General features: G+C 44.4%; 1 protein-coding gene across 2 annotated transcripts in view; it reads left to right on the top strand.

The window, feature by feature from the left end:
- The window catches only part of notch3 (notch receptor 3), a 360,298-nt gene extending 346,391 nt beyond the window's left edge, over window positions 1-13,907 (top strand). For both annotated transcript variants that reach the window (XM_068021188.1, XM_068021187.1), the window contains 5 exons: window positions 1,551-1,719; window positions 2,608-2,912; window positions 5,578-5,725; window positions 6,498-6,595; window positions 7,838-13,907. In XM_068021188.1, coding sequence (XP_067877289.1) covers window positions 1,551-1,719; window positions 2,608-2,912; window positions 5,578-5,725; window positions 6,498-6,595; window positions 7,838-9,256 — 2,139 coding nt within the window. In that variant the 3' untranslated portion in view covers window positions 9,257-13,907. The remainder of the gene's footprint in view (window positions 1-1,550; window positions 1,720-2,607; window positions 2,913-5,577; window positions 5,726-6,497; window positions 6,596-7,837) is intronic.
- Window positions 13,908-14,189: the final 282 nt, after the last annotated feature.

Raw genomic sequence — 14,189 nt, 5'->3', positions numbered from 1 at the left:
CCTGGGTTGGCAGGATTGTCTTATGAGGAGAGATTGAGGAAATGGGCCTGTATTCTCTAGAGTTTTGAAGAATGAGAGGTGATCTCATTGAAACTTACAAACTTACTACAGGGCATGACAGGGTGGATGTAGATAGGATGTTTCCCCTAGTTGAGTCTAGAACCAGGGGACATAGTCTCAGAATAAGGGGTAGCACATTTAGGACTGAGATGAGGAGAAATTTCTTCACTCAGAGTGGTGCATCTTTGGAATTCTCTAACCCAGAGGGCTGTGGAAGCTCAATCATTGAGCATGTTCAAGACAGAAATTGATAGATATCTGGAGACGAATGACATCAAAGGATATGGAGGTACCGCGGGAAAGTGGCATTGAGATATATGATTAGCCATGATCTAATTGAGTGGCAGAGTAGGCTCGATGGGCTGAATGGCCTACTCCTGCTCCTATCATTGCTGTTGAGATACTGTGTTGGCCAAATTCGAGGGAAATTTACAGAGTCCTATATCTGCTGTACCTCTAGTTCCCTCCAACTGGAATCAGTCCAACTTCTAGTTATCAGTCAAACCCCAAGCGGACTGGTGGCAGTGCATTGTAAGTGGAGATTCACTTTACCAGGCCTGAGAGTAACTGGTACTTTAACAGGATATAACTCGGAAATCTCTCACCCACGCTCCTCATATTTGTACTTGTGAACTAATCTACAAAATATTTCAGCAGTGTTTGCCAGGGTTGCTACATTCACACGTGGCATTGTTGAACCTTGATGCATTATTCATTTTTAACCCATTTTTCTTTCATAATTTTCCTCTGTCTCTCTTCTCTAAGCTCAGGGCTCCATTGCCTGTGCTGTCTCACAGGCCTCTAGCAACATTGTCAGGAGACATTAGAGAATGGATTGACATTGTCTCTAGTTTACTGCACTTCCCTGAGGGGAACGAAGGTACTTGTCAGAGCCAAGATTAAGAAGTTACAGTGTCAATGGGAGGAAGGGCCAAATCTCAAAAAGAGAGCTAGGCTATTCAAGAGTGAAATCAGGAGAGCACTTTTTCACACACATGGTATCTGGTACTCCCTTTCCCCACAAAAGGCTGTAAATGCTGCGTCAACTGAAGTTTTCACGATTGAGGTGGATAGATTTTTGTTAAGTAAAGGTTATGGATCAACGGTGGGTATATGAAAGTGAAGTACAGATTAGCCATAATCTGAATGAGTAGCAGGACAGACTCAAGGGACTGAATGGCCCTGTCCTGTTCCTCTATTCGCTGGTCCTATATTGTCATTGGAGTGGGGGCGAATATAAAGCACAAACAAATATTCTGTTGGTTTGTGTCCAGCCATTTGCACATCAATGTGTTGCATCACCTGGCCTCAATGTTTTTGGCAATACCTGAGGATGGTGTTTGCTCTGTGCTAACACTGGTGTGATATTCAAAGATACCTCTGTGGGTTGAAGAGGAGCTTCACTGCTTCTGTTGACCTGAGTCGAAGAATGGACCTTCTGTACACCTCCATTAACTTGCACTTTGAATTCTCTCTGACATATTCCTCAGGTGGAGGAGCCAACCACGCTGTCAGATAATGAAGATGCAGTCGATTGTCGGCAATGGACTCAACACCACCTTGCTGCGGCAGATATCCGGATGCCACCCTCCATGGCCTTGACCCCGCCTCAGGGAGAATTTGATTCTGACTGCATGGATGTGAATGTGCGAGGCCCAGGTACTAGTCCTGTAGGATCCATAATGGCAGATAGCTGAGCAAGGGCATATTCCATTAGAGAGGAGTTTTCCAGTAGTATGATGGTGAAATGCTTTGTATGCTGTGGCAGTAAACCATACAGACCCAAATTTTCCCATTTTCATTCCCAGGTTCACCTGCCAACTTCTGGTTACATGGCAGCATTGGCCAACCTCTTGGTTTTCTGCATGCCTGTTTGGCTAGAAATGGTATGTGATACAGGGACCAATGTGCAACTCACAGCGGGGGCTCTAAGACTTTGCAAGCTTGGCATCGTCCAATCATGATCAGGGTAGGCTGCAGAGAGTTAACAGAATGGGGAGGGCAGGGTTTTCAAGCCACTGGGTGATGATCAAGAGCAGTAAATGTGGCTACTTTTCCTATTCCCTTCCCAGGACACTGAGGATAATTTGTAGTACTGAGATTCCTAGGCAGGGTGACATCAACTAAATCTGTTTTGACCAGGGATCGAACTGTCGATATTCTGTATGGCTCAATGTCAACATGAACTTGTCTACCTAAAGAGTGATTAGAATGTGGGACTTGCATGAAGTAGTTGAAGCGAACAGCATAGATACTTTTAAGGGAAGCTATTTATGTTTTTGAGGGAGAAAGAAATAGAAGGATATGCAGATAGTTAGATGTAGGGTGGAAGGAGGCTTGTGTGAAATATAAACACTGGCATAGACCAGTTGGGTCAAATGGTCTGTTTTTGTTGTATATAATTCTATGGAATCTAGAATTATTTGGGATATTTCTGTGTGAACATCACAGAAGTACCAATTTATATGAAATTGCAAATCTCTTCAAGAATAAAGCACTAAAATGGAAAAGCTCTTCAACTGAGAACAAATCCTTGTGGTTATTTAGATGGTTTCACCCCGCTGATGCTGGCCTCTTACTGTGGCGGAGGACTGGACACAGGCTTGACTGAGGAAGAGGAACAGGAGGACTCGTCTGCCAACATCATCTCCGACCTCATCTACCAGGGAGCGAACCTGTGCGCGCAGACGGACCGGACCGGAGAGACCGCTCTCCACCTGGCTGCTCGCTACGCAAGGGCAGATGCAGCCAAGCGACTCCTTGATGCAGGCGCTGATGCCAATGCTCAGGACAACACTGGACGCACCCCTCTCCATGCTGCAGTCGCTGCTGATGCTCAAGGTGTCTTCCAGGTAATGGAATGGAATGGTAGCAGCTCAGTGATGCTGGCGATGGTTGGTGTTTCTGTGGTCGCCATGTGTCCACTAGTATTTGAAAGGAAAGGAAAGCTTTCATTTATATAGTGCCTTTCACAACCCCAGGACATCCCAAAGTGCTTTACAGCCAATGGTCTACTTTCTGAAGCATTATCGGTGCTGTAATGTCAGAAACGGGGCAGCCAATTTACACACGGCAATGTGATAATGACAGATTAATCTGTTGTAGTGATGTTGGTTAAAGGTGAATATTGCCCATGACACCAGGGAGAACTCACCTACTTCTTCAGAATAATGCCTTGGGATCTTTTACGTCCAACTGATAGGGCAGACAGGGCCTCGGTTTAACGTCTCATCCGACAGACCGGTGCCTCCAACAGTGCAGCACTCCCTCAGTACTGCACTGAATTGTCAGCCTGGATTTTGTACTCTAGTCCTGGAGTGGGACGATCCACTGAGCCATGACTGACTGCACAATGTAGAGCAACACCAAGGCTGAGTAGCATGGGAGAGGAGATGGATCCGGATGGAATGGTTTAAGCCTGGCTCAAGTATAAAATTAAAACCAGACCCGACCGCAGCCAACCTGAACCCAGCCCGAGGCCTTTAATTTTTTTTCCGCGCCTGACCCGACCTGACCCAACACGAATCTCCTTCATCTGTTCCGGCAGCAGGCTATTCCTGTAGCTGGAGTTGTGGGGAATCATGGGTAAGCCTGATCCCGTGAGTTCCCGGAAGCAGCACTGTCCAGCCCGACCCGAGCCTGAATGCTGGACTCGGAATTTCGAGCCGACCCGAACCCAACACGTAGTCGGGTCTAGTCAGGTTCGGGTCAGACAGCCAGGCTTTAGAGTGGTTGGGTGGCTCCACTCTTGGTCCGTAGAAGGGAGGGAAGACTGCAGAAATAAGGAGGTCCACAATTGTGAATTCCTGGGAAATAACCATTCTGAGTTGGAATTATTTCAACAGGAGGGCACGGGTTTCCTTCAGATTTATAAATGTTTTGGGGGTGATGCATGAGTTTGAGAAATAACAGTGCAGTTGGTCCTGATTCAACAAAATAGAATCATAGAATGATACAACACGAGAAGGAGGCCATTCGGCCCATTGTGTCTTTGCTTTGCAGAGTTTATATCCTTCCCCAGTAAAAGGACAGCCCTCTCACTTCATCAGGCTTTTAATATCATTCAATGTGTTGGACCCTGACTGACATTTTGTGACAAGTTCAGTTTTCATCTGCTAACCTATATGCTGTAATTAAAAACACAGACGAATTAGCAACAGCTCTGAACTACTGATTGATCCGGGATTAGTGGAGAAAAATCACAGGACTATGAGGAAAGAGAGGGGTGTAGGATTAATTGGATAGCTCTTTCAAAGAGCTGGCACAGGCATGATTGGTTGAATGACTTCTTGCTGTGCTGTTAGATTCTATAATGTAATGCCCAGCAACCACATGAACCTTTTTATCCCACTGGTTAAATGCTTGGAAGTAGTTACTCAAATCTAGAACATTGCCCCTGCTAAAGGCAACACTTTTCTCATTCACTCATGCATCTGATAGTGGCTCACCGGTCACTAGGTGTTTATTAGTCCCCTGTGGCTCCAAACTATGTCACTGAATCATACATTTTCCAATACACTCATCTCAGTGCCGTTTGATGATGTACCATATGCCAGCAGTTATTGCTTGCACTGATCACTTGCTGACAGTACAACATTTGCAAAACACAACAGTACAATCACGCTGTAAACAGGTTGGCCAGTGAATGATGGATCGGCAGCAAAAGAAATCTCTCAAGCTGTGTTGGAATCTACAAAAACCCTTGATTAGATTTCCCTGTAACACTGTCCCACATATTCTGTTTATCAACGATGGGGACAGGAATAGGTCATTGAGCCTCTCAACCCTGTTCCACAGCCTCAGAATCATCAGATTAATCGAACCTTTGATTAGATCCCAGTCTGTAATTTGCTCCATGTCTCCGCTTTAAAGACGTCTGCAAACGCGACATGAGATCCTGTGACATTGATCACAAGTCGTGGGAGTCAGTTGCCAGCGTTCGCCAGAGCTGGCGGGCAGCCATAAAGACGGGGCTAAAATGTGGCGAGTCCAAGAGACTTAGTAGTTGGCAGGAAAAAAGACAGAGGCGCAAGGGGAGAGCCAACTGTGCAACAGCCCCGACAAACAAATTTCTCTGCAGCACCTGTGGAAGAGTCTGCCACTCTAGAATTGGCCTTTATAGCCACTCCAGGCACTGCTTCACAAACCACTGACCACCTCCAGGCGCGTATCCATTGTCTCTCGAGATAAGGAGGCCAAAGAAGAAGATCTATTATTCTATATAGTAATTATTTGAACTCGCAATTAGATTCCAGCCTATAACTAGTTCCTTTGGTATCCGTTATTATCCTATACACGAAGCATCTGAACCCCTCGAGTAAATTTCAACATGAAAGCCACCCCTTGTCTCCACAGCTCTGTGATTGCAATGATATGATGAAACCACTTTGTGAAGAGCCATGTAAATATGTCACTAAAACTGGAGGTGGATTTTGTACAAATTGTTGCTGAGCTTATTGAGTTTAAAAAGTTTGGCTTTAGCAAACGTACCAAAGGTGAACTCTCCCTCTCCTATAGATATTAATAAGAAATAGAGCCACAGACCTAGATGCACGAATGGTTGATGGCTCCACCGCCTTGATTCTTGCTGCCCGCCTTGCCGTGGAAGGAATGGTCGAGGAACTAATAGCCTGTCATGCTGATGTCAACGCCGTCGATGAGATTGGTATGTTTGCAACTGTTCGGGTTGTATACAAAGTCATCTACGCTAACTGTAATCCAGGCCATTGGGTCAAATGTCTATCAACAACAACAGCGAGGTGTATTTATATAGCGCCTTTACTGGACTTAAAACATTCCAAGGTGCTTCACTGGAGTGATTATCAGACAAAAATTGGCACTGGGCTACATAAGGGATATTAGGACTAATGACCCAAAGCCTGGTTAAAGAGGTGGGCTTGAAGGTGTGATGTAAAGGAGGAGATAGAGGCAGAGAGGTTTAGGGAGGGAATTTCAGAGCTAAGGACCCAGTAGCTGAAGGCACAGCCACCAATATTAGAGGGAAGGAAATCTGGGATGCACAAGAGGTCAGAATTGGAGGAGCTTGGAGATCTCAGAGGGTTGTAGGGCTGGGGGAAGTTACAGTAGTAAAGAAGGGTGAGACCATGGAGGAATTTGAACATAAGTATGAGAATTTTAAAGTCGAGATGTTGCAGGACCAGCAGCTAATATGGGTCAGCAAGCACAGGACTGATGGGTGAATGGGGTTTGGTGCGAGTTAGCATGCAAGCAGTAGAGTTTTGAATTAACTCAAGTCTATGGAGGGTGGGATACTGGTCAGGAGAGCTTCTCACTTTCTGTTTCTAACGTGAATGCAAGCTCTCTCACAAAGCTGAATCTTCCCATTAGGCAAAGGGTCTGAGCCTTGCTAGCATTCTTGCTTGCTGCAATGAGCTGGACCATTGTAAGTGACTCTACTATTTTATCCGGATGTTTAGGTAAATCAGCCGTGCACTGGGCTGCAGCAGTGAACAATGTTGATGCCACTGTGGTCTTGTTGAAGAACGGAGCCAACAAGGATATGCAGGACAGTAAGGTAAGGAAAAGGGCGTGTTGCGTCCAACAACTATCAGAGGCAGTTTGTCAATTCTTCAATCTTGGCTCCATGAATGGATAGTTTATTATTGAATTATCCAACCCAATAACGAGCTAAAATCCATTTCCAACAAGTGCACCTCCTGCCAGACAGGAAGGGCAGACGACCTCTGCCAGTGCAATGTCTAACCAGCTGCCCAGGCAAAAACGAGAACGGCCCAGTGGTGACTCCTATATATTTATTTCCTTTTTGTCTATTAAGTGCTCAGTCTTTGATTCTTCCCCTTGATGGTCAAGATGTTCGTATGGAAATTGTGGCCGCTTAACTCAGCTGGGTTTTTCTTTTGAAGTTTGTCCATGAGATGTGGATGATGTTTGCTAGGCTGCGTTTATTACCCATCCCTAGTTTCCTGCAGAAGATGGTGGACCTTCTTGAATGGCATGCCAGGGCATTAGTCTACTCAACTACACCAAGAGGAGTAGGAATGGCAGGGTCCGTCACTTCTCTCAATGACATTAGAGAACTAGTTAGGTCTTTTTTATCTTACAACTATCGTGACAGCTTAATGGTCAATTTTTATTCTGGTGCCAGGCAACAAATGACCATAATTACCAAATTCAGTTTAATCATTTTCCGTGGCTGGATTACAAACTCATGACCTGTGGGTTCCTAGGCCAGTCCCATTATCATTTCACTACTGTTTCACATTATGCTGCACCTTAGGAACAGGAGGAGGCCATTCTGCCCCTTGAGCCAGTTCCAACATTCAATTCAATCATGGCTGATCTGTACCTTAATTCCATATTCCTTAATACACTTGCCTAACAAAAATCTATCAATATCAGTTTTGGAATTTTCAGTTGCCCCCCCCCCCCCCCCCTGCCCCCAGCCTCAACAGCTTTCTGGAGGAAAGATTTTCTTATTTCCACTACCTTTTATATGAAGAAGGGTTTCCTGATATCAGCCCCTTGTTCTCAACTCTCCCACCAGAGGAAATAGTTTCTCTCAATCTACCCTAACAAATCCTTTAATCATCTTAGACACCACAATTAGATCCACCTTAATTTTCTGTACTGAAGGGGCTACAAACCTGGCCTGTGCAACCTGTCCTGTTGTTATAACTTTTTTTGCCCTGTTATCATTCTGGCGAATGTTAGAATACCCTCTATATATCTCCTGTGGTGTGAAGCAGTGAGATCCTTTCATAATCGTTCTTACAATAAGGAAACCTATATTTTTCAGGAGGAGACACCACTCTTCCTGGCTGCCCGGGAAGGAAGCTTTGAAGCTGCAAAGATGCTGTTGGATCACTTTGCCAACCGAGACATCACAGATCACATGGACCGATTGCCACGGGACATTGCACAGGAACGGATGCATCACGACATCGTGCAGCTGCTAGATGAGTACAATGCTGTCCGAAGCCCTCAGGGGCAAGGCAGCCACATGGGCAGCCATTCAATGTCCCCCCTCATGTGCCCACCAAACAGTTACATGACCAACTTAAAGCAAACGCCCCAGGGAAAGAAAGCAAGGAGGCCTAGCTCTAAGAACTCAGGCTCCGGGAATAATAGCAACTTGACCAAGGACTCGAAGGAACCGAAAGCAAGGAACAAAAAGTTGAGTTTGGATTGCCAAGCCTCCCTCATGGAAAGCTCGGTGACTTTGTCTCCGGTAGACTCATTGGATTCGCCGCGTGCCTACGTTACCAACCCTACATCCCCAGTCATGACGTCCTCTGGAATTTTACATCCCACTGGCTCCTTGTCTGTGCTCACCAACACTCCAGTGAATGGTATTCTTGAAGGCCCCTTCACTGTCTCCTTGGCTGGACTTGGTGATCTTGGAGATGCTGCTCAGAACACTGCCATTTTGTCCATGAGCCACATGCAGCCTCGTCTCTCAATGTCACAAGTCACTGGCCAGCCCAACTGCCTTCTGAATGCCAGTGGCCTTGGTCTTAACGTTGGCATGGTGAGCCCCATCACTACTGTACCATTTGAATGGCAAACCAGGATTCCCAGTTCGCAGTGCAACTCTGTAATCAACGTCGTGCAACAGTCTGCTGGGTCGCATGCCAACATGCGCCAGCAGAGTCAAGTCCTGCAGCATGGCTTGGTGCTGCAGAGCCGCATGTCCATGGGGAATGTACCGCAAATGATCAACCAGCAGAGTCCAGTCAAGCCCCAGAATCCAGTCGAGCAGCAGACAATTTCCCAAGTTCCGCAGGCACAGCAGAGGTGCACCCCTTCCACCAATGGTCATTCCATCCAGCAGAGCCTGTTGAGGAGCGAGATGGCACGAATACCAGACCATTGCAACCAGGCGATCTCTCCACAGGAAGCCCAGCCTCCTCTGCAAGCTAACATGCCAACATTTTACAAGCAGCATAGCAACACCACTACTGAGGATTACCTGACTCCCTCTTCTAAACACAGCTTCAAATCAGGACACGACAACACGCCCAAGCATTACCTCCACCTGAAGAATGAGCACCCCTACCTGACCCCATCACCAGAGTCACCCGAACAGTGGTCCAGTCCATCTCCACATTCCATGTCTGATTGGTCAGACTCTACCCCCAGCCCGGCCATAATTGGACATCAGGCTCAAATGCAGCACATGACTGATCAAGCGACCAAAATGCAAGTTTTTGCATAAAATAAGTCATTCGTTCTTTTTATTAAAACAAAGAAAAGTCTCTAGAGGATATTAGGACCTGGGCTACTGTTATTTTTGTTGCTATTCCTCCTTTCATCATCTTAAAGAGACAGTCATGAATGAGTCGGCTCTGCAGTAAAGCCGGCTGGACCCACAGTGGAGGTTGTCTTTTGGTTTCGAATTTCAAAGAAAAGATTATTTTTTCTTTTCAAAGAATGGTGAGAAGGAAAGTTTTCAATTTATTTCTGTCTCACTGTGGTCACTGCCTTTACCATACGTATTGGGGAATCTGCAGGGGCCGCTTGATAAACGGTGAAGCTGTTACATTTTTATTGTTCTCTTCTTCGAATATGCGTCGCTGAGAGTTTAAAAGCCCTTGTTTTTTTCTCCCCCTCCGAAGTACTGGACTTCTCCCGCCTATTGCTGGTTTGACCGAAGCCTGGGACTCTCGGGCAACCTTTGTTACTTTAGTTTTGCCAGGTTTTTGTCTGGGATTGCAACAACCCACCGAGAAGGACCCCGAGAAATTACCTCAGAAGAATTTGGGCAAGAGGACTCAGATACTACATTTGCTACTGCCTTTCCTGAATAAGGTGCACCCCACACCTCATTAACTTAGCTGTTACAGTAAGTTCAGTTCCTTCTCTTCGGGACTCGCACATGGTCCAAAGGCTTTCTAATGACCTGCAATCAGTAACCATTCCAGAATAACCGGCTGAAAAAATCCCTGAGGAAATTGTGTTTCAAGCAACACAAAAGCTTAAAAATAAACTGTTCAAACCATTGAAGCCTCAAGTGTAGGGACATCCCATCATTTCATTATATATAAAGTAATTATGAGTTTTTAATGCAACTTATTTCTCATTCTGTTTTTTACCCTCTATAAGCTTTTCTAAAACATACTGCCATTGGAAATTGTGATGCTGCCAAGTGTGTCATTGTATGATTATTTAACTGTTTCAAAGGAACACTGTTTTTTTAATGTCAAGTTCTTCCAGTATAGGGAAGAAGCTTGTGAGACTTTTCCAAGAATTGTCCAAGTGTTTTAGGAAGGCCAGAGCATAGAACAAACCTCTGCCTCAAAACCCAACCCAGTCTAAATCGACCATAGCAGAGCAGGGCTCACTCGAGCAAGCAGTTTAAAATTGCTCAGTGTGTCGTCATTTCTGTTCTCTGAGAGTCTACTTACTGACCAAGTCTTAAAATGTCAGACACCTTATGAATTCACGTTTACCTTTCTGCAAAACTCCTGTGTCACGTAACTTTGCCTATTTTTAATTGTAATTTTTTTAAAAAAGAGAAATGTCAAATATTCTGTACTTTTTAATTGGGTGTAATTTGTTGGAAGGTGCGGTTGATTATTGCTCTGTAAGAGAAGGTGACTGATTAATACAGCTGGAAAATGTGAAACCTGTTAAAAATGAGTCCGTTGACAGCATTGAGCAGATAACCCAGCTCTATCACTGACAGTGAATCTTGTGGGTCTGTGAAGATCTAAGATTTGGCTTAGGTTCACTGATCAGAAAGATTTGTTCTAGGCACTTGCTTAATTGGAGCAGGGGCCTTGCTGGCCCAGGTGGGGCTTTGAAATGGGCTGTACCACCCCTTTTCCAGGCCAGAGCTTTGAAGTCCCATCCATATCCAGCTCAGTTCAGATTTCTGAAGTCTCGTTAAGCCAGTCCTGGTGAACGCAGTGACAGATACTGCAACAGCTAACACCTAAATCTGTCTGTTTAAAAAAAAAAAAATCCTATGTTTAATAATCCAATACAATTAGGAACACGATTACAGGTCCAATCTTAATTTGAAGTGGACGGTCAACCTTGAACTTAATGATATTCAGCAATGAAAAACAGTATTCAATTTCACTGCCAGTTCTGCATTCCTTCCTGCATGCCAGTCACACCAAGAGTCAGTGTCACTCCAGCAATATCAGGTGCCACAAGATGCTCACAAGTAGCCTTGGGTACAGAGGGGTTGCTGCGTTTGGTGGAGGCAGTCAATATGGCAGTTTGCCAACTTTACCTGCAGTGTATCCATCAGAAAGAAGGTAGCGATGTCTTGCAATTGTTGATGGAGCTTTTAAGCCAAAAGAGTTTGCACAAATGTGTGGGACCAGCCATCCAAGAAGTTATCAGACTGTGCAAGCAATAGATGAAGAGGTTTCAATTTTTGACACCGTTGTATTTCTTTTTCCTTTTTATTCTCCACCCCCCGCCACCGAACTCCTGTCTCTGCATTGTGTCCAATGACTGCCCTGCAACAGGACTGTCCCAAAAGGATTGCCACCTCAAATTTGGGCACTAATGATCCATATCAAGCCTGGACAGTTACAGTTCAGCTAGGCTGGTCACCTCTGGTTGGGTGTATTCCATGAAGTTTCATCGTGTAACCTCCAACCATCCCACCCCCACGCTCGTGCCATTGGTCGCCCAACATGTCCATCTTTATGATGACTTCATTTCACACCAATCACAAAACTTTGTTACCTGATTGGCTGATTCTTTGACTGTTAGTCAAACAGGTGCTTTCCCCATTTTTGAGATTTTTATAGGTAAAAACAAAAGTGTTGAAAGAAAACAAGAAAAATTATTTTCTTAAATGTCCCTATGGCTTTTTCTCCCTGGTTTTGCTCAGAGTATCCTGGCGTTTAATCTTTAATTCTTGGAGACTCCAGGACGGTTCTGGAGGGTTGGTAACCATAAGTTTAGCACTGCTGACCCACCTTGTACCCAGTGCGAGAAGCCATTGAAAAATCAAGAACTGCAAACCCCTTAAATAAGCTGAAGTTTTGGTAGTAGCAAAGCTGGGGTTGAATTAGGTTGACTGTGAAGGGCTTGATACCCTTTGTGACTGAAGAGCATTTGTTTTCCTGCACTGCTGGCCCTCACCTCTAGGTGCAAACAGACTTTGTTTTCCAGTATTAATTTAATTAAAAAATCAACTTGAAGAAAACATGAGCTTGATGGTTCAATAACGTTCAATTAAACTGCCCACAGCCAGAAACAAAACCGTAATAACATATGGGGTTTACTGCAAAAATTTAATATGGTTGCTAATGGCAACGCAGTAATAAAAGTAACATTACTTGTTAGACTGACAGAGAAAGAATGATGAGAGATTTCAACATTTATCGGTAAATTTTCTGAATGAAATTCAAGCTTATTCCAATTTAATTTTGAGCGTTTTGGATAAGCAAGGATAAAGTCTTCCTGGCCCACATTCCCCTCCCTAGATCAGGGAAGATTATTTGCAGCCTGTTCATTTAGTTTAGGATCAAGAGGATTCTTACCAAGTCCAAAAGCCACTCTTTAACAGCCTGAAGCTCGCAAGTTGGAATCAGAAAGTTGACTTTGAAAGGAATGGTGCTCAACTCAAGTATCTGAGAGCTGCGATAAGCATCACAATCTGCCCCTTTAGAGTAATTTGGCTTCGGGGCATGGGTGGGGATGGGGGGAGGAGGTCAGTCCCCTGGTTGGTAGGTGGAGGTTTTCCCTCTCCTGCTCTAGGCTTGTTTCAAGTCTTAGAGTCATAGATCAGACTGTTCCATCTCTGAATCTGGTCCTGAATGCTTATCCCTGCCCGAGAGTAACCGTGATAGTGTTACCCGTTTGTCTACAAATAGGGAACTTGGGGGAGGAGTAGTTACTAACCTTTTACCAGATCCCATACAGGATGTAGACAGGATTGTGGTCACCGGTCAGTTCTGCTAAAAACCTTAACCACTGCACCACGTGACTGAGAAGGAGAGCGTAGAAATGGACCTTGTATAATTTTTTTTAAGAAACATCTTTTATATCCACTTTTTATTTTATAACTCGCCATGGAGCCCACACCAAAGGGTCTCGGCAGTTGGCTGCTAGGAGATTTGGGGTTGGGAGGGGAGAGACAGGTATCAAACCTGGAGAAGGAATTGAGTTTGATATGGTGAGCTTGAGTTGGGGGGGAAGGGGGATGGGATTGTGGGTCAGATAGTGAGCTAAGTGAGTGGAGAAGGAGGAAAGGGAAACTGGAGGAGGGGGGGAATAAATTGGAGTACAGATAGGGAGCACTGGAGGGAAGCGGAGTACAGAGTGTGAGTGGGACATAGGGTTCAGTTGGTCTTGCACCTGCTGAGGGTGGAACAGACTAGCAACACTGATTTAAAAATCACTAAATAGAGGACCCACACTGCTCGCAAAAATGAGAGCGCGTCTGTTAGCTGCGCTTATTTCCTGCCTTAGAGGGGACTGAATTTATGAGGGACCTATATATATATATTATATATTTTTTTCTCAACATTCTTGGTCAGTAGCACAGTTCAAACAGTAGAATGTACATTTAAAGCATTAACTGATTTTAAAAAAAACTGTAAATAAGTCAAATTGAAGAACAAAAAAACATTTACTTATTTCAAAAGTACTTGTTTGAAATGTTTCATGTACTCAAAAGCAAAAATTATTAGTTGTATATCACACGGAGATACAGCCAATCTACTTGGTTGTTTATTCTTAGAAGGACTCTTTCTAGGCATTTTATAATATTTCAAGCCTTTTTACAAAAATGTAGCTTTAATCTGTACAGAAAAGTATTTTATGTCACATCTTTTGTATGCAAAGAATACAGGTTGTGAGGTAAATATACTTCAAAAATAAAGCTGTAGGAAACTACACATTGTGACTCTCTAGTATTTTATTTACAATGAAGCACATGCTGAGGCCCGAGGTGGGTACTTAGTGATACGCAGATTCATAAATCCACAGATATGGCCTAAGGGAAACGTTATTTCAATACAAGAAGACATCTTTGGACTGGATCATTGATTGCGAGTTGAACCAAGATTCTCCAAATGATGATTTTTGTCCCATAATGACATGAACTCTGGTGGTGAATATTTTGAGGTTGGTTCCTATTTGGTCTCAGTTTATTATTTTTTTCCATTGCAACACCTGGC

The sequence above is a fragment of the Heterodontus francisci genome, chromosome 43, assembly GCF_036365525.1.
Source record: "Heterodontus francisci isolate sHetFra1 chromosome 43, sHetFra1.hap1, whole genome shotgun sequence".
In the NCBI taxonomy this organism is placed as follows: Eukaryota; Metazoa; Chordata; class Chondrichthyes; order Heterodontiformes; family Heterodontidae; genus Heterodontus; species Heterodontus francisci.
The sequence above is the reverse complement of the archived record's forward strand: the minus strand, read 5'-3'. Positions and strand labels throughout refer to the sequence as shown.